General features: G+C 44.6%; 1 protein-coding gene and 1 long non-coding RNA gene across 8 annotated transcripts in view; one reads left to right on the forward strand and one right to left on the reverse strand.

The window, feature by feature from the left end:
• The window catches only part of CACNA1A (calcium voltage-gated channel subunit alpha1 A), a 259247-nt gene extending 245692 nt beyond the window's left edge, over positions 1-13555 (forward strand). For all 5 annotated transcript variants that reach the window (XM_083717889.1, XM_083717890.1, XM_083717887.1 and 2 more), the window contains 3 exons: positions 1006-1198; positions 4337-4584; positions 12589-13555. In XM_083717889.1, coding sequence (XP_083574015.1) covers positions 1006-1198; positions 4337-4584; positions 12589-13272 — 1125 coding nt within the window. In that variant the 3' untranslated portion in view covers positions 13273-13555. The remainder of the gene's footprint in view (positions 1-1005; positions 1199-4336; positions 4585-12588) is intronic.
• Positions 13556-13589: 34 nt separating this feature from the next.
• LOC310834599 lies at positions 13590-19509 on the reverse strand. Of its 3 annotated transcripts, XR_014559312.1 has the most exons (4): positions 19267-19509; positions 18760-18863; positions 15823-17657; positions 13590-14914 (listed from the first exon to the last, which is right to left on the reverse strand). It is a non-coding gene; the product is annotated as an uncharacterized lncRNA (long non-coding RNA). The 3 variants fall into 3 exon arrangements; XR_014559311.1 differs by having other exon boundaries at positions 13590-15947; XR_014559313.1 differs by having other exon boundaries at positions 13590-17657.
• Between the last annotated feature and the right edge of the window lie 236 nt (positions 19510-19745).

A 19745-nucleotide genomic window follows, 5' to 3' on the forward strand; every position in this document is an offset into this window, starting at 1 on the left:
CTGTCCCACAGGAGCCTGGGAAGTACCCCTTGGCCAGCCCCAGAGGCACCATTTGTCTGCAGAGCTTGTAGCCAGGGCTGCTGCAACAAACAGCTGTGCAAGCCTTTGAGAAGCAGAGTTGCAGGAGGGCATCAGAGGAGAGAAGGAAGGAAAGAGGCACGGAGACCACCATTCAAGGCACCCCAGGGTGCCATGGCACCCTGGTTGAAAACCACTGTTATATGTATTCAGACAACACATTACATTAATCATGTGGATTGCCCTTAAATGCAGGATTTTTCTTTCTCAAATGGCCAGTGTGGGGAACCTAGCTTAGTTCAGTGTCCTGGTATAGAGGGCTTTGACCCCCCCTCCCCATTGCAGTCTGATTCAGGGGACCTGCAGCACCTGCTCATTGCATGCGTGGGAATGTTCCTATTAGTTGATCTGGATCAGGAACACATCAGTAAGCAAAGGGTTAAAACCATACCTACCACATGCCAGGATCCCAGTCCCAACTGACAATCCTGTGCTAGCTATTTGTGAAAGAAAAATCTTATATGTAACAGTCACATGATTAATGAAATGTGGGGCTTGGCCCTTTTCTGTATCATCTGTGAGAGAAAGACAACATGGCAACTGCTCTCTATGCTAGCTAAACCCATGCATTCATTCTTCAGCAGATTGGGAAGGAAGATTTGGTGGTTTGCAAGCAAAATAAAAACCTCACACTCCATAACTCTTTAGACAACCATTCCTAGCACTTGTGGCAAATGGGTATATCTTGAGAGAGAAGTTCATATATTCATCATTAACTTAATAACTATGGGCACACAAAGATGGACTGGGTAGCAACTTGGACGGGAGGATGGATAGATGTGCCCATAGTTCTTTAGCTGAGCTATACATGACAGAGTAGTTGCCTAGAAAGAGGCATAGTATTCCATTGTCTATCAAATCCATGGGGGTTTGCCTTCTCATAAAGTGCCAGTTCAGTTATTGTTCTGGGTTTCTGTCCCTTTCCAGACAATCACAGATGCAAGCCCCATGAAACGCTCTGCCTCCATGTTGGGCCACTCACGCTCCAAAGGCATGCGCTTGGATGACTACTCTTTGGAAAGAGTAATCCCAGAGGAGAACCAACGGCATCACCGGCGGCGGGAACGAGGCCACCGGACATCAGAGCGCTCACTCAGCCGATATACTGATGTGGACACAGGTCAGGTTGCAGGACCAGCAGGAGTAAACCCTAGAGACAGAGGCTTCAGTCCTTTAGCTACTTCCTTCAGAATAGCTGCAATCTTTGCAACTGTCACAATTCCAGAGAGTACCGTATTTTTTGCACCATAGCACTCACTTTTTTCCTCCTAGAAAGTAAGGGGAAATGTCTGTGCATGTTATGGAGCGAATGCCTGCGGGTGGCGGGGGGGGGATCTGCTGCAGTCATGAGCAGAGGATCCATGGTTCCCCTTCCTTCCCTCCTCCGTGGTTACAAAGCATGGATCCACATGGATCCTCAGGATTTTTGCATTGGGCTACTCCAAACTCACTGTCAGATCACATGTCTGTGGCCACAGCATGAACCACAAAAATCATATATCCACTATTTCGTTTAGAATATTTTTTTTCTTGTTTTCCTCCTCTAAAAACTACGTGCGTGTTATGGTCTGGTGTGTGTTATAGAGCGAAAAATACGGTAATTCGAATTAGGCAGCCTTAGAATTATGGTAGCTTGTCAAAGTATATATGTAAAGATCTAAGGCTCCTGCTTGGCAAGCATCTTGAGGTGTGAGTCTCTCAATAACTGGTGAATACATTTGATGTACTCAGTATAATTGTACAGGTATATGCAGGTTTTCTTTTTGTTGCACTATAGTTCCAGAGTGCCCCTCCAGGTGGTAGTAATGTGGTAACACTGGGAAGAATCACATAACTAATAAAGAAGAACTGTGTAGACAGTTCACTATAAATCTGCCGCAGATGCACTATTACTGTGTCAAAGACATGTTGCAGAAAACACCTACACAGATAAACAAAAAGTATGTAGGGGCCTTAGTCTTTAAAGTGTTACAAAACTGTTCACTGATTTTGTTGCAGCATGTGAAATGTGCAAATGCATACTTGTGCTCTTTTAGAGGCGTTGCATAATGGACCTTTATAATAGCACATAAGGTTTGTGAGAAATGTAAGATATGTCTCAGGTACTTTCATTCTTGCTTTCTTTGCAGATCAGTCCTTCCCCAAACTATAGGTCAAAAGACTGTGTATGGGATCCAGAAGCACTTTTGGAGCATTTTGTCAGCTGAGAGCCTACTTTAAATTGAGAACTCACTGGAAACCAATTCTGATCCCTCTATGAAGGGACTTCTGCAAGCCAAAATAATTATGATGTGGGTGATCCATGAACTGGATCTCCACAGTTAATAACAGCAATAGAGGGGTTGTTCATATTGCAACCGCACAGTGGCGTAGCGTGGGGGGTGCCAGGGGTGCCGGCCGCACCAGGCGCAACATGGGTGGGGGGCGCACTCGCACTAGCAGCTCTCTGCCCCTACTAAAATCCACGGGTTAGGGAGCCCGCGCTCGCTCGGCTTGGCGAGGAGGTCGCGGAAGGGGGAGAGCGAAGCCTTCTGCTGCGGGCAAAAAAAGGAGAGGAAGCCGGGCGGGCGGGCTGGCTGGCGGGGGTCTGGCTGCGCCTGCTGCTGCCGTTGCCGCTGCTGCCGGGCTTTGACAGCTTGGCCAAGCGGAGGGAGAGGAGCTTTATGGTAATTGCAGCTCTCTCTCCACTGGCCGCCTGGGTAGTGAGCCAAGCCGAGCAGGGAGTCTGGCGAGGGGGCGGGAAGAGACTTTCCCCCCTTTTTTCCACCTCGCCTGGTCAAAAAGGAGAGCGGAGTCTCCTCAGGGCGCCCTCAGGCAGGGCAGGGCAAGGCAAGCAGAGCGAGGAGGAGAGAGAGGGGAAGGGGGGGGGGAAGCAGCCAGGAAACGCCGCAGTGTGGAGGGGGAATCAATTAAGGAGAGAAAGCGAAAAGCCTTGGAGAAAGGGAAAAAAGGAAAGAAAAGAGGCAGCTCCGGGAGAGCGCGGGGGAAAGAGAAGCCTCGCTGCTGCTGCTGCTTGGGAGAGTAAATTACTGTACTTGCCTTGCCCCGGGTTAGGGGGCGCAGATTACTTGCCTTGCCCCGGGTGCTGATAACCCACGCTACGCCGCTGGCGTAGCGTGGGGGGTGCAGGGGGGCCGGCCGCACTGGGCGCAACATATGGGGTTAGGGTTAGGGGGCGCAAATCCATGGGTTAGGGGGCGCAAATTACTTGCCTTGCCCCGGGTGCTGACAACCCATGCTACGCCACTACAACTGCAGCACTAGGAGTGTGTGTGTGTGTGTATGTGTAGATTAAACCCTTTAGCATTGTTTTTCTAATTAATATAAGCAAACTGAAATTTTGCTTGCCATGCAGTGCAAAGGCTTAATTAATCTTGCCCCCATGGGGCAAATAGCTTGGGGAGGACAATTTTAATTGGGGGAGTGGTGGCATGGGGGTTTTTTTTAAAGCCTCCCCGGTGCTGCAGTTCTGTTCCCCCCTTCCCACACACACACTCCTCCTGCCCTCTGCTCTAAAGTTGCTGTTAACCTCCAAAGCTGATACTTGCACTGCAGGGCAAAACATGTACAGTGGTACCTCGGGTTACATACGCTTCAGGTCACATACGCTTCAGGTTACAGACTCCACTAACCCAGAAATAGTACCTCGGGTTAAGAACTTTGCTTCAGGATGAGAACAAAAATCGCATGGTGGTGGTGCAGCAGCAGCGGGAGGCCCCATTAGCTAAAGTGGTGCTTCAGGTTAAGAACAGTTTCAGGTTAAGAACAGGCCTCCGGAACGAATTAAGTACATAACCAGAGGTACCACTGTATATTCTTTTTTGCCCAGGAAGGCAAATAGCAGCCTTAAGAGTCCAATTTTCATCAAGAAAATGTCATCATGAGGTTTTAAACCACCACAACACCACCAGTACTACCGTACTCTCTTCCATGGCTGCTGTTAACATTTTAATCAGCTGTGGAAGATCCTGTTCACAGATCTCCCCCATCAGTCTTGATTTAGCCCTGAGTAGCTGCTTGAGCTTTTGAAAAGACAGACTAGAAAAGCAATATACTTTGGCATCTGAGTCCTGGGCACATATTCCTTCAGGTTCACAACACCAGCCATGCAAAACGTTGCCTTCAGGATTTCCTTGTGGTTGCTGTTCTCCCTTGTTGCTTAGATGCCAGGGAAGGATGGGGACGTATGTTGACATATACAGAATATATCTAACTGAAACATTCAACCTTGAACTGCCTTCTTTCTTCTTACTGGCAGGGCTGGGCACGGACCTCAGCATGACCACACAGTCAGGTGACCTACCTCCCAAAGAAAGAGACCAAGAACGAGGCAGGCCAAAGGACCGGAAACACCATCACCATCACCACCACCATCATCACCACCACACATCTTCTGACAAAGAGCGGTACTCACAAGAGAGGCACGAATATAGCCGGCCTCGCTCCAGAGATCGACGTTGGTCTCGCTCGCCCAGTGAGGGCCGAGACCACATGCCTCACAGGCAGGTGGGTGTGGCTTTCCATTCCATGCTGCGCCCCTAGGGATTGATCCAGGTGTGTCCAGTACGGAGAGAGTCTCTATTCTTAGGGAATCAAGCTCCAATTACCCACCCTGTTATTACTTTCTGGATCTCTCTGATGGAACTTTATGGTCCTGACTGGCCCAAGCAAGATCTGTAGGTTCTATACATACAGCAGCTGCACATGAATGGATATCCCATGTATTGCTAAGGGACCACCACATTACTAACATAGTGCAGTGAGAATGCCGGGTGAGAATGCCTGTACTGAAGTGGCTGCACCATTGTAAGCACATTTCTGAATTTAACCAACATCAGAACTTGCAGAGTCTGACCAAGCATGATCTAGCTCAGCATTTTGCCCAACAGCAGCCATCCAGATGTCTCTGAAAGTTCACGTGCAAAGTAGGAAGATGGTAGCCACCCTGTGTGATTTGTCTCCAGCATCTGGTACTCAGAGGTAAACTTCCTCTGAACATAGGGGTTCCATTTAACTATCATAGCTATTGACAAATCCCCCATGCATTTGTCTAAGCTTTGTCTTTCTTCACAACAGTTGTGATTTTGTGAACTTTGACAACTAATTTGCTTCCCCTTATAAGGAATGTGCTCCAACACCCAACTTGCCATTTTCTATCTGTTTTACATCTCTAGGATAATCTTTTAACATGGGAGACCCTAACTCTTCACAGTATTCAAAACATAGGGTCTCCCATGTTAAAAGATTATCCTAGAGATGTAAAACAGATAGAAAATGGCAAGTTGGGTGTTGGAGCACATTCCTTATAAGGGGAAGCAAATTAGTTTTGGGGCCTTTTTAGTTTAGAAATAAAATACTATAGTGGAAATTGTCAAAGTTCACAAAATCACAACTGATGTGAAGAAAGACAAAGCTTAGATTTATATAATGGCATTTCAATATTTATTTTATTTTTTTTCTTTCCTTTCCTAATTATTCCTGGCACATTACCATGGCACATGGATGTTTTCTGTAAGCTTTCCACTATAGCTCCAAAATCTCTTTGCAAAGCAGTCACAGCCAATTCAACTCTATCAGCATACATATCAGCAGTCAGATTTTTTTTCCTCCAGTGTGCACAATTTAGGACTTATTTGTAATGAGTTTAATAAGCATTCTGTTGCCCATTCACCCATTTTGGAGAGACCTTTTTTGAACTCTTCACCATCTGTTCTAAAAACAAGAGAAGAAGAGACAATTAAACTAGTTTAAGTCTTTGGTATAGATATGTTTATATATGCAGAAGCTTCCATTGCTGAGATCCAGAAAATATGGGTGTGGATGACAATCCCTTCTGAATCAACATTACAACTACACACAAGGGCTCATTTCCAGTAAATGGTACAGAGGAAACTCCCTATTGCATTTTGCCCCAAGTGATATCCTCCTTTCCTCCCATTTCAGGAATTGCTTCCTCAAAAGATATCCTCTTGCTTAATACCTGTCCACCCTTCTTCACAGACACAGCAGGCACTTCACACACAGTCTTGTCTGATCCTGATCACCTATTGAGTTACACACACACACAATCACAATGTGTGTGCACAGACAAGTATTGTGATGTCTGTGAAACCCATTTACAATGTCCCTGAGGCATCACAACAGGAAACCACAAGTTCCTGTGGCTTGGACAAGGCTGCTTAGGCTATGTTCCTGCTAATTATACACATATTGTGGACAACATATTTCATGGCACTTATATAGAGAAAATGGGTGGAAAATTCTGTCACCTTTATTACTGGAGTACATCCTCTTAATTGAATAGTATCAAAAAAATTCATTTCATTCAAAGCTGAGTTCACACCTAAGGAAGTATGGGTTTGCAGGGTTTGATTTTCACAGGGCTTAGTCTGGATTCATTCTATTGCAGTGTTTGTATGTCTACAGCTTTGGAACTGGAGCAATGCCAGGACTGCCAATTTAGTAGTGCAGTTGGCTCCCTCCATATATTAACCATATATTAATGCAGCATGTTACCCCATCTCCATTCGAAATATTATATCCTGTAATGGGCCAAGAAAACAAAGGCTATCAAACTCACATTGAAGCTCACAACTACATTCCTTATTTATATTCATAGTGTGGTACAAAAGCCAAAGAAATAATAAAGCCTACCACTTTAATTATAGAGAAAATTGAATAACATAAGGGTAGAGCCTCAAGACAGGGGTTGTGCCCAGCTTTATGTGAACTGCATCAAAATTTTATTGGGTGAATGAGAATACAATTACTCGATGAGACTCTTCTTAAGGTCCTTTATTCCTTTGTTTTCCATTTATTCCCCGCACTGCTGCACGCCGCCCCTCCGTTATCACACACAATGTCATTTTCTTTGTTCCTATTTGTTTCCTTTGGACAATTTGGACGCTTTACTCGGGGTCTCCTGGCCAATCTGCCTTTATTTACATGTTTATTTCTGTATCCGTTGTGCTTGGCTCTGCTGTCACGGCGAGGGGCGGGCGCAGGTAAGATGGTTGGTGAGCAGAGAACAAAAATTCAAACCAATCCAGCGGATGGCCCTGCCTAGCTCGCTGGCCTATTTCTCCAGTGTCTGTGATGTGACCCCTTTATTGTTACACTGGTGGAACTGAACTCTCTGGGGTTTGTGAATCTGGAAAGTTTGGAATGAAGCTGCACCTGAAGAGACAGGCACACATGTAAGCTGTGCATATCACATCCAAACAAAACAAGAAAAAAGCAGAAATACATGCATAAACTGTAGGCATGCATGCAATGAGCGTATATAGGACACAGGATATATGGCAGGCATGGGGAACATGTGGCCTTGCAGATGTCAGCTCCCATCTTCCCTGATCATGGGCCATGCTAGCTTAAGCTAATGGAAGTTGTTGTCTACCAATAGCTGGAAGGCTTCATATTCCTCATCCCTGGTATATGGGAGAGGGATGCCCAAGGGTATGGCAAGACTGAGGTACTGATAGATTTTCTCCAGCAGGGGATCAGTCAAATAGCAGTTTCAGGAGATACTTAAATTGGAATGGTGAAGTGTTGGATCCCTTCCTCTAGTGTAATGGGCCCAAGCTATGTCCCTACAGCTGCTTATTTGTTTAAAGAAGCATCAGGATATACAGTCACAGATCTCCTGACCTAGTCCAGTTTAGCCCTAAAATTCTATCCTAGGAAATTTCAAATTATGCAGTAATATATTTTGAACATTAGGCATCTTCTCATAAAATTTACTTGATTTTCAGTAATGTGTTCAGACTGCAAATTCTGGTTCTTCTGCAAAATTTAGTAAGGAAAAGAGGACACCAAAAGCATTATGTAGAATACGTATTATGGAGTTTGAACTGGGATAAGAAGCTATATTGGGAATGGAGATACAGTCTATGATCAGTGGGACCCCCTTGAATTGTCAACAGAAATTGCCCCTATGTTTTAAAGTTTTTCCTGCAGCTCTGAGGGATTCCTCTTGTACATCCCCAAAATAAGAAGTTGAGAATCAAAGGATTCTTGCAGAATACCTATGTTTGGTTCTAGAGATCTAGGTTCTGTGGCATGCAGCTTTGGTCTCTTGTAGATGGTGGTCTTCAGATACACAGACACATACCAAAAATAGATACAGACACATATGATACACACACACAAAAAAAACACCCCACACAGATTTTGAGTCTTGTGGCATACAAAAAGTTGTAAGTACAACTGATACTGAGAGATGCAGGGCATGCGTGTGTGTTTTTAATACAAAAGGATGTATATAAATTGTGTAAGTAAATATCCACAGTATACTAAAATACACAGTACAGGCATGGCATAACAAATAATTTGCAGGTTTGTATGGCAAAAATAGGCATTCATAGATGCATGTATGGTGCAACATGATACAGAAAGAGATATTTCATTGAAATACGTATGTGTGAAATTCCCGGCAATGTGGTTATGTACATATACATGCACGCACATGAGCACATTCAAAGCATACAAAAACTTACTTTGTAAACCTAGGATACCTTTCCTAATTATGATTCCTGTTTGGTTTGGTAGGCTTTTCCTTCCTGGTGCTACTTCAATTACTCTCTCTGTCTTGGTTTCTCTCTGTCTCTTTCTCTCCCTCTCTCCTCTGGTCTTCTTCTGACCATGAATCACTGATAATCAGCGCAAGAAAACTGTAGCATGGCAGCCACTTTCAAGTACCAAGCAGCATAGAGCTGCTTCAGTGGTTAGCAACACATTCTCCCTTAAAATGTTTCCATATTAGATTGAGGTTAATTATTAAAAAAAAAAACCCACCAGCAAGCAGAATTCTCTTCTATTTTAACTTGTCCTTCATATTTAACTCTCATGGGCTGGAGTTCTCTCAGACTTCTACAGTAAGGCCTTCTTCTTTTTTTACTATGCCATGAACCATTATTGTCCTCCTGTCTGAACAGACCTCAAGACCACCTCCAGCTCCCCTTTGAGGTAAGTACTTCATTCTCTTCCTTTTTTAAAAAAGTATAATTCCAGAGATAACTTTCAACAACAATGGACTTAACCTCTCAGCTCTTTGAGATGCAGTCTCCCTTTTCTCCTTCAGATTTATTCCATCTTCTTAGGTCTATAGGTTTCCAGTTCAGCCTAGATTCTTCCCAAAGACTATTCACCATGTGTGTGACACAACTGCTCACCTAAGGCAGATTAGTTTATACATCTAATTGGGCCTTCTTCATTTATCTGATTCTTGTCACCTTTCGCCAGGCTTATGTAAATTGCAATGCCTGCACATCTGGGTTTTGGTAATGTTCAGATCTCTCTTAAATAAGTTTCCACAGTTCCTGCTTGGATATTGTGATATAGTCTTGTGACACTGTCCTGCTGCACTTGAAGAGCAGCTTTTACCACGCTTTTACCACGCTCCACCTTTTGAGGAGTGACTGCTGACTGGCTCACAGATTCACTTTATTCACAGCTATGGAGCTACTTCCTTTTCATTGCTGGCATAGAGTGGCTGGTCACTTGAGCGATGCCACAGAAGCCTCTTCTCACAACTTGGTGCAGGTTTTTCAGGAGCCTCTCTCCAGCGTTCTAGTTCTATAAGGCTGAACTCAAGCTAGATTTCCACTACTCTCAAACTACTCTTCTGAAGTTCTCTTGTCCCAATTGGCTGATCACAGATGCAAAATGATTTCATTTGAATGACCAACTTGGCTTCACCTTCCTGGGTGATTTACAGAGTCTATGTGTACACATCTATCACTTTTTATCATCAACAGCTGGAGTTTAGGGGTCTTATTATCCTGTTGAGGGCCATCCAAATGGGGTCTTTTATTACTAGAGAGGTGCCAACTCCCATGAAGGAAACAGCTGCCTCTGCATGTGTGACTACATCATTGTCTTTTCACTTTTTGTTGGTTCAGCCAATACTAGACACTATCAGACGCTTCTCATAGCAATAATATTGAACCATTTAGCCATGTTATAGAACTTTTTTTTTAAATCACACAAAATTTGCTTTCTGAGTGTGCTTTATCTGAAGAGACCCATCACAATGAGTTCAGCCTTTTTGAAGGGAACTGATAAAAATTTTGCTTACAGGGAAAGTGACAACAGAAAGGGTAGAAGCAACTTACAAATGGTTACCTAATGATAGCAGCAACAAAAATAAAAGACTGGACCTGATACAATTAAGTTGTTGCACTAGCGGAAGCATTAGTCCATGTTTGTGTTGACAGAAAGATCTGCTTAGTGAGGTTGAATTCCACCCACTGTTTCTAAAGCAAGTGATCATTAACTATTCTAACACGTTTATTCTTTTGGTTGGGGTGAGGTGAAGGATATGATCTGAATGTTGTTAGTTCAGGATTCAGCTCTGCCAGATGCTTCTTAGAAAGCTACCCCCAATTCTCTCTTTTCTAGCCTTACTCAACTTTGAACTTCATACTTCTTACCTATAGAGCCAAAGGCACCATGTAAACTCTCAAGAAATGGGCATTAGAAGCACCTGGAAATGTAGTGCAGCCTATCTTTGACCAAGATGCAAAGAGACATTGCTGCTGGCTTCAATTAACACTGCATTTTTTGCTGCTCAGTACTTTGCAGTTCAGATGTTAAAACATACTGTTTCCTGCCTTAAAAAACTGCTAATCAAATTTAACTTTAAAAGCACTACCTAGTTAATATGAAATTATTTCTAATATGCCATGGAACCTTATAGCACTGCACAGCCAAGTGAGTGTGTGTTCCTGGTGGAAAAATATCAGTGACTATCCTCTTTGTTCCTCATTTTAAATCAAACTGGAACTTATTCTCTCATCCATATTCCTAATTAGCGGTAGTTGTGCTAGTCAGAAAATTTTCCTTGCCTGCTCTGTGTCATTTGCTTTACTGTTGGATTTAGTGACAATGTGATAATTGGAGGTCGCTTCATATAGTACATATAGTACATACCCAGCTTACCCATTGCCATTCTCTTGACAGCGAGGAAAGTACAGTATCAGTATTTTCAACACACACCTCCTCAGTCACTTGCCATGGAACAAAGCCCCTATCCAAGCCAGACAGATGGAAATCCCTCTCTTTCATTATCTTGCCCATCTGTCTGATCTGCAGTCATTTTACTAAAAATGTGTACTTTTTGAAGTTCATTCAGTAGTTCTCTCTTTCTGGCTGCTATAGTCTGGCACAAGACTTAATGGGGGTGGGGGTTTACACACAAGTTTTACATCTGTTACTAAATCAATCTAATGTGACATATACAGTGCTCAGAATGCATATTTTATTTCTTCGTATTAACAAGATTCATTTGTGGAACAAATAGTATGACATAACTCATAAAAACTCATTTGAGCCTAACAGTCCAAAGAATTGGTGAAGTAAGACAATTAGTAAGACATGAGCCCTTCAGCTTCAGAACTGGAGTAAACTTCTCAGTATTGGCAATATAATAAAGGAGGTTGCCCGGGATCTAGTGGTCTTGGTCTTGTACATTTAGGGCTTTGTTTTGCTTTGTTGCTGTTTTCCACATGTTATTCAAGTAGGGTTAAGGACTGGGTGGAGCTTTGGTCTGTTGTACTGCAATCCATCAGGCAATCTGGTCAAGGAGGCCACTTTAACTGTATGTGGGTGGAGGAGTTATAATCCATAAATAATGTAGGCTTCAGTGTGCACGAAGTGGAAAACTGCCTCTGAGGTGAACTCTCATTTGGTCCAGGGCTCCACCAGACTGGGGAGCCCACACTGTTGCCTACCTGCCTGAACTGAGAACATGCACGCACAGGCCGTTACACCAAGTGCTCAAACATTTCACAGGTACACAACAGCCTCCCTCAAGAGTTCGGCTCTGTTCCAAACTTTTCCAGACCCAGTGCTCTCCCTCACCTTTCCTTGCTAGATTCCCACTTCCACCCTGTCACTCTGTCCCAACCTCCACCTTCCTTTTTCAACTCCAGATATTTTTCTTTTCTTATTTTCCCCTCCTAACCACTTTGATAACATGCAATATGACCCGTGCTTTGCAAAATCAATCCTGCCCCGCCTCTCTCCTTCAGTTTTTGTTTTCTTAAATAAATTGACCATCACCCTTTTGTTTTGTTTTGTTTCCTTCCCCTCCCCACCCCCGCCAAAAAAAACCGTCAAGTAATTTTTAAAGCTTTTTGCTGCTTTTTAAACCCTGGAACTTATAAAAACTCCATTTCTCATTTCTCTTTCTGCTTTTGTTTTGTGTTGGATCCTCCCCCCTCCTATTATTATTATTATTATTATTATTATTATTATTATTATTACCCTTCTTCGTTGTCCCCCTTGCCCTCCTCTCCCTCCCCCCTGATGTGGCTGTCGCTTTCATTCTTATTTTCCCCGCCGAATTATTTTCGTTCCTTTGCCTCCATTCCCCCCACTCCTCTTGCCAACTTTGTCCATGTCTGTGTCACCTTCACTCCTTGCCCCGCCACTTTTCCTCGTGTCTCTTCTTGGTTGATTTTCCTTGTATATTTTTTCTTTTTGATTTCCTTTGTTTCGATTTTCGTGTAGGGCAGTAGTTCCGTAAGTGGGAGTCCGGTCCTCTCAACGTCTGGCACCAGCACCCCGAGGCGAGGACGCCGCCAGCTCCCACAGACCCCTTCTACACCCCGGCCACATATCTCCTACTCCCCCGTGGTCCGTAAGGCCGTCAACACGGGGCCCCAGCAGCAGCAGCAGCAGCCGCCGTCCGTGCACTCGGGCCGGATCTCCAGCCCAGCCCCGAGGCGCTACCCGTCGCTGCCCGCCGAGCACCACGTCTCCTCCGAGCGTCGCAGCAGGTCTCCGGCTATGGAGCGCCACACGGTCCCGCCGCGGAACGACTCGCCGCGGGCCTACCGACACGCCAGCAGCCGCTGGTCGGCCCCGCACGTCTCCGAGCCGCACCCGGGGCCCCGGCACGGCAGCGGCTACTACCGGAGTCCGGACTACGCGGGCCCCGGCGGCGAGGAAGCCTTCCCCTATGAGACAATGCAGCAGCAGCGGGAGCAGCAGCAGCACGGGAGCAGCTCAGGACGTTCGCCCAGAACTTCCCGGGTGGGCAGCGGCTCGTCCTCTCTCTCCCCCTCCAGGCATGGGCGGCGGCTCCCCAATGGGTACTATCACTCGCATGGACCAGCCAAGTCGCGTGGGACAGGATCACGCAAAGGACTGCACGAACCTTATAGCGAAACCGATGAGGACGACTGCTGCTAACCGAGAAGTGGTTTCACCTTAAACACATGCGTGCCCGCGCGAAACACACGAAACACACACACCCGAGAGGGATGGCATTCCCGGTTGGGGGAGGGGGGAGGGGAGCTGTGAGGGGAGGGGGAGAGAGAGAGAGAGCGCTTGAGGAAAGAAGGAAGGAAGGAAGAATGGGTGGATGGATGGATGGATGAATAGCCGCGAACTCAACTGATTTGGGGAAGGCATCCCGGAAGAGAACCCTGCAGACGTGGGCAAGGGAAAGAAACTTTTTATCTTTTGTTGGGGGGGCTTGGGGAGGGGGGTGGGGGACAAGGGTTTGGGGGTTGGGTGGGGAGGCTAGGGAAGAGAGGGTCTGGGAGATCAGAGCATGTTTATCTTTTACAGATCAAGTCGTGTGTGGTGATTTGAGGGTGGGAGGGGGGGACGTTACTCAGAATTTACAAAAGAAAATGCACTCAGGTGTGGGGAAATTGTGCAGTCCAAGAGCCCCACGCTACAGCTAACTATGCCTCTGAGAAACGAGACCAGAAGCCACTTTACCTAGGGACGGGTGGGAGCAACAGAAAGGAGTCTGTCAACCTCAGCAAAGACGTTTTGGAAAAGTTTAAGAAACAAAAACCTTTTAAAAAACGTAAAACGAAGCAAAAAGACAAAAAATATTTTTCTGGGCTTCTATTGATGAGTTTTATCATCTCAGTTTACCTGGTTAACTTAAAAAAAAAGTTTTAAAAAAGTTTGTGGCCTGACCTTTTAAGAGGGACACACGCACGCAAACACACACACCCAACACACAAACACACACACAAACAAACAAAAGGAGTGCTTGCTGGTTATACCAAACCCTAATATTACTGCCTGCAGAGATAAAAAAAAAGAAATAATAAAACTAAACAGAAAAAAACAAAAAAGGACAAAAACAATTGATAAAAATGAAGCATTTTCTTCTGACATTTTGGTCCTGCTTGAAAAATAAGAAAAAGAAATGACATCAAAAAATTACTAATTCCTCAGCTTCTTTATTTCTTTTTTCCTACTTTGTTTGAAAAAAAAGTTGAAAAAAAACCTGTGGGATTGGGACTGTGAAATATTGCATGAAACAAAGTAAAAAGACAAATGATGAAAAATTTTAAAAATCCTTTAAAAAAAACAAAAATATTAAAAAAATGAATTTTTAATTGAAATGTGCTTTATTGTTAGTTTCCTCATACTTTGCTCTCTTCCTCCCTCCTTCCCTTTCACCTTTTTCATTTATAATGCTACATAAAGCAAAATGTACAGCTATGTATGGTTGATGAGAAGTATTGGTTGCTGCTGAGCTGCAAAGAATGAACAACAAATCAGATCATTAAGCAGAAGCTGTTCAACAAGAGACCTTGGATCAAATGTGGGTCTTTTTATAATCTAATCATTCCCAAGTACACCTATATGTCTGTGTTCAACCACAACGGGATCTCTTACCTAGTTCTTCACCCTGACAGACACCTAGTTGGTTGTCTGTATATTTTTATACCATACCTGAGGCCCCTGTAGTCAACATCTGGAGTGATATGCTGAAAGCACCAGAGAATGAAGCCCTTTGTCGTCTTCTCTCTTCATCACTGACCCAGCTGCTAGACACATCACAAGGATTGGTGGATGAAATTCGCTATTGAATATATAATGAAAGTGTCATATGGTCTCCAAACCTATTTCCCCATTATAACACTGTCTATCAATATTAGAGTAATGTCAGGGCCAAAAATGGATTTGGGTGTGTGTTCAGTTTACATATTTCACTTTCACACGTGATGGTGAACAATGCATATTTGCCACTATGTGTATATGTGACGGAGTGACCTGGCCAGTCCTGGCTTCCTTGTCTGTACCCATTTGACAGAAGAGATTGCAAACAAATATTTTTCACATACAAGCAATGCATGTTTACATGTACATTCATACAAGAGTGATTCTCAGGGTCATTTGATACACACATAGAAAAATTCTTATGGATTGTATTTGAGGCTGTTTCAGCAGTTACTCCCCAACTATAAATTGGCAAAAAAACTGATTATCACTAACAACTTCTTTGTAACAGAAGAGAAAGCTACTACACTGAAAGACCAGCTGGTGTACAGCAGCTGTGACTGAAACACTCAAGAATAGCATTACTACTAGAGACAATTGTGGTCACAGGTCTAGCCCTGTATCTGAATTCAGGCAAATCTCATATAAGTGGGCCACATGCAGGTCAGCATCTTGGGCCCCTACAGCTTTAATACCCCCAACTCTAGCAACAAAGCTTTTGAAAAAAGAATCATGGGCCCATTGAGCACAATCCGAAGGCAAGATCCCTTGTAGGTAAAATATGCACGCTAAAGATTCAACCAGTTCATCTCAAATATAATGCACCACAATGGAGCATTTTTATCTATGCCAGAAAAGCCTATCCTATGAAGAAAGAGTTTATTTAAAATATAATACTGTATAACACTTCCTCAACACTGATGGACCCTTGAATAATGTCTGCTAGTTCAGCAACGTACAAATGGAGTTTGCGATAAAAATTTGGCTTACCATTCTGCAATGCAGCAGGGCTTAGTTAACACTGTTTATCAGCACTGTGTAAGGATCTGTCTTGGGACCAACTGTGCCTTCAAAACTAGCTGCATGTTCTCTCCATTGCTTGTAAAAGTGGAAGACTAGAACATGCGGGACTCTTCAGAAGATACTGCTCCTGTGTTGCTCAACGCATGAGCAACTAGTAACTAGTCTCTGCATGAGCAGCATGGCAGCCTGCACCAGTGGGGCTTTCCAAATGCTTCCTCATGATCTGGAGCCCCAATCACAGATTGCAGAATGGTGCTTGTGTTGTTTGTGTGTGAAGATTGGGAGTAGGACTATTCAGCATGCCCCTGCTCCTGTGTTGTCCGAGTTTCAGGACTTGGAGAGCTCATGGGCAAGACCTCTTCCATGGTCCCCACTCCCATAGTGAATATAGCGCTGCTCTTCCTTCTTGGCATTGCTGCCACCTCCTTGCTTGCCAGGTCAAAAGCCAGCAAGTTAGCAAGCAATCTATTGCTTTGCCTCACTACTGCTCTCATCTGGGTGAGAATGAGAAGTGGGCAAATAAGCAGGCTGCAGTGCTGAATAGGAGAAGAGGTGCAGGAGCCTGGCTGGGGTGTGGGCCCTTGGCAGATACTTGACCATGCTGACCACAGACACCAGTGTTAAGCAAAATGTGGGTGGTGGTATCTTCTGAATTAAGTTAGAATGGCAGGAAGAACTAATGTGAGTATTCTCTGGGGACAGCACATTATTCTGCAGAAATTGACCTAAGGACTAGAAGGGAATTTTGCTATACCACCCAACTTCCTCATGTTCAGGTTCTATAATGAAGTCTCCAAGGAGCTGTCAACCAGAGTGTTAAATTTAAAACAGCAAGATGTATCACTAAGGTATGGCATCTCACACACACACATTCACTTATTTCCGGTAAGAATGTGAATAAAATGTTTATCGTTCCTTGATTTAAAATGTAGGGATGCTGGCCAGATTAATTTGCTTCAAGGACCAAATCTGGTATGCAGGGGACCAAGTGGCAATCCCTGGATTCTAGCAGTGCTTTAAGATGCTGCCAGTTTGGCACCTGTAGGTGTGTTAATATCGGAGCAAGGAGAGATGGCCGTGGGCTCCTGATGTTCATGGAAGAAGCCAGTAAAATCCCAAATAATGGCCACTAGTGGGGCTGCCTTTGACCTACGCTGGAACTAACAAAGCCCCACTTAGAGCTGGCAATAAGGGTAGTGTGTCTACATTTCCTTTTATAGCACTTGCATACCTTTAATTTGAAATGTTTTACATGAAGGTAATAAGCCCCACTGCCTGTATGATGGCTGCAGAAATCTTAACTTGCTTTACAATGCCTTAATTGACCATACTTCAGCACTAATGGTTTGCCTAAAGCTGGAGTGAAGCCATCAACTATGGCAATTGTGTAGCAACTACACACATTGTTCACTGCATATCCACCTCATCAGTCACCCCATTACTATTCAAGCACCTGGGGAAACTGTTCAGTCTGAGAGCCTGGACATATGTTTCTGCATTCACAAGTGCAGTTCTGTCATTGAAAAGGTAAGTTTCAGCATCAGTTGCCACATGGTGAGTCAACAGAAATCACTGCCCTCTCTAGCAATGCAGGTTGTGTTTGGCAACCATCTGTCTTGAGAGACAATAGAATGTGCCTCCAGGGGTGAAGTCTGCAGAGACTGGTAACTGCTGCCTCCTGTGTTGTTTCTGCTGAATGACTAGCACTGAAGTGACCTCTTTGGTGCAAGCCTGGGCTGTGCATATGGAGGTCCTGGGCCAGCCAGACAACAAGACCTCACTCTCAGCCTCACTGATGTGGTCTAAAAGAAACCAGAGAAATACATTTGGGACGAGCTTGGCTGCAGAAGTTGCTGAAAGGAGACGTACAAGGCTCCATCCAACCGTCTTAGGGTCTCCTAAGGATTTAAGGATTTGTGTAGGATTTACTCCTTAGCCATTTCTCCTCCCAAAGATGCCCCACAAGGCAGTGGGTATGGATTTTTCCTTGGGGTTTACCCCTGAAGCCTTTATCATGAATGAGTACAGTGGTACCTCAGGTTAAGTACTTAATTTGTTCCGGAGGTCCGTTCTTAACCTGAAACTGTTCTTAACCTGAAGCACCACTTTAGCTACTGGGGCCTCCCGCTGCCACCGGAGCACAATTTCTGTTGTCATCCTGAAGCAAAGTTCTTAACCCGAGGTACTATTTCTGGGTTAGCCGAGTCTGTAACCTGAAGCGTATGTACCACCCGAGGTACCACTCTATAGCCACAAGTTATCAGAGGTTTAAGACCAGAGTTTTCCTTCTCCTAGATGGACTATCTTCACAGGTACATGAGCCCCTCCCCCCTCATTTTCTTCTACAGCATGTGCAGTAACTGCCTTCTGGACTCTTGGATCCACTGTTGATCTCATCCGCTTGATCTGCCAGAGCCTGTCTTTGCATGCAGGGCAAGTCCCTAACTCACTGAAGGTTTGAAACTGATCGGCTTCCCTCACCTGGTTTAGCCAGTCAATCAAAGCCATTTCCTGGGATGTGGCTGCTGTCACATGCTGACAGATTCTATGAAGCTACCCAGAAAATAAAGGCCAAGTTGGTAGCAGAGACAAAGTTCTATTACTTGGTAACTCAGCAGAAAAAGAAGATGCTAGCAGTTTGGATGTGCAAGTTCACACTTCCAAAGAGGTAAAGTGGTTTGCTGGCTGTCCCAAGAATACTTGTCGTAAGCATCATCTGGTGCTTGGATGAAAAACAAAAAAGAAACTGTCAGGCCTAGCCAAAAAGACACCTCTTAAATCCTACATCCCACATCCATTACCTACTAAAAACAAGAGAGAGTGATGTCTTAGAAGTGGTACAGATGCAAACACTGTGCCTGCAATCCTATGGGAATATATCTCATTAAACTCAGCATGACTTACTTCTGCATAGTCATGCATAGGACTGAGATGTATGCATTTGTGTCACTGTAAACAACCTGGATGGAACCTGTATCCTGTTAGCTGTACGTAGGTTGCCTGGGAAACTGAGGATACCAAAGTAAAAATATTTAAAATGTTTAACATGAACCTGGGCTGCCCCCCCTTTTTTTTTTACAGGAAAGAGGATTTGAATCTTTTAACATCTAGCAGCAAAAACCCATCCCCAAGAATATCCCTATTTCCTCCTGATGGATGGGAAAGCAATTTATCATTCCCTTCCCATATAATCCACAAAAGAGCCTTCCAACCACATTCCATTTCCCCCCCAAAACCCCACTATACCAAGAGACTGAAGGTTTGTGCTACTGTCTCACAACACCAGCACACACCCAGCAATATTACTACAGCAGTACTGAGTTTCTCTGCAGGGCTAATGCAACCCACACTTTCTCAACCACAAAGCAATTCACTGGAGTACATATACTAATAACATGGGGCGGGGCTTACATTTGCATTGGCAGATTCAATTTAAAAGATGTAGATAATGTTATGAGTTTGGGTGGAGGAGTAGGCTGCAGACGGAGACCCTTCTAATGCTTGAGGCCCCCTTCTAATTCTTGGAAGGTCACTAAGGGAGCAAAGGGGACGACTCTGTGCCAGAGGACAAATGGGTTGGCCTCTCTCCCTTGGCAATGATGAGACCTAGAGGAAAAGCAGCAAGCTTTGCAGTTTTACGTTTCCTACTTCCTGCACTCGACAAAGTAAAGGTAAAGGTAAAGGTACCCCTGCCCGTACGGGCCAGTCTTGACAGACTCTGGGGTTGTGCGCCCATCTCACTCAAGAGGCCAGGGGCCAGCGCTGTCCGAAGACACTTCCGGGTCACGTGGCCAGCATGACATCGCTGCTCTGGTGAGCCAGAGCCGCACTCGACAAAACAGGCGCTCAATTAATAGTCACCGCCCACTCTTCCCAGCCAGCCAATTGCA

The sequence above is a fragment of the Podarcis gaigeae genome, assembly GCF_964106915.1.
Source record: "Podarcis gaigeae genome assembly, chromosome: 2".
Taxonomy (NCBI): domain Eukaryota; kingdom Metazoa; phylum Chordata; class Lepidosauria; order Squamata; family Lacertidae; genus Podarcis; species Podarcis gaigeae.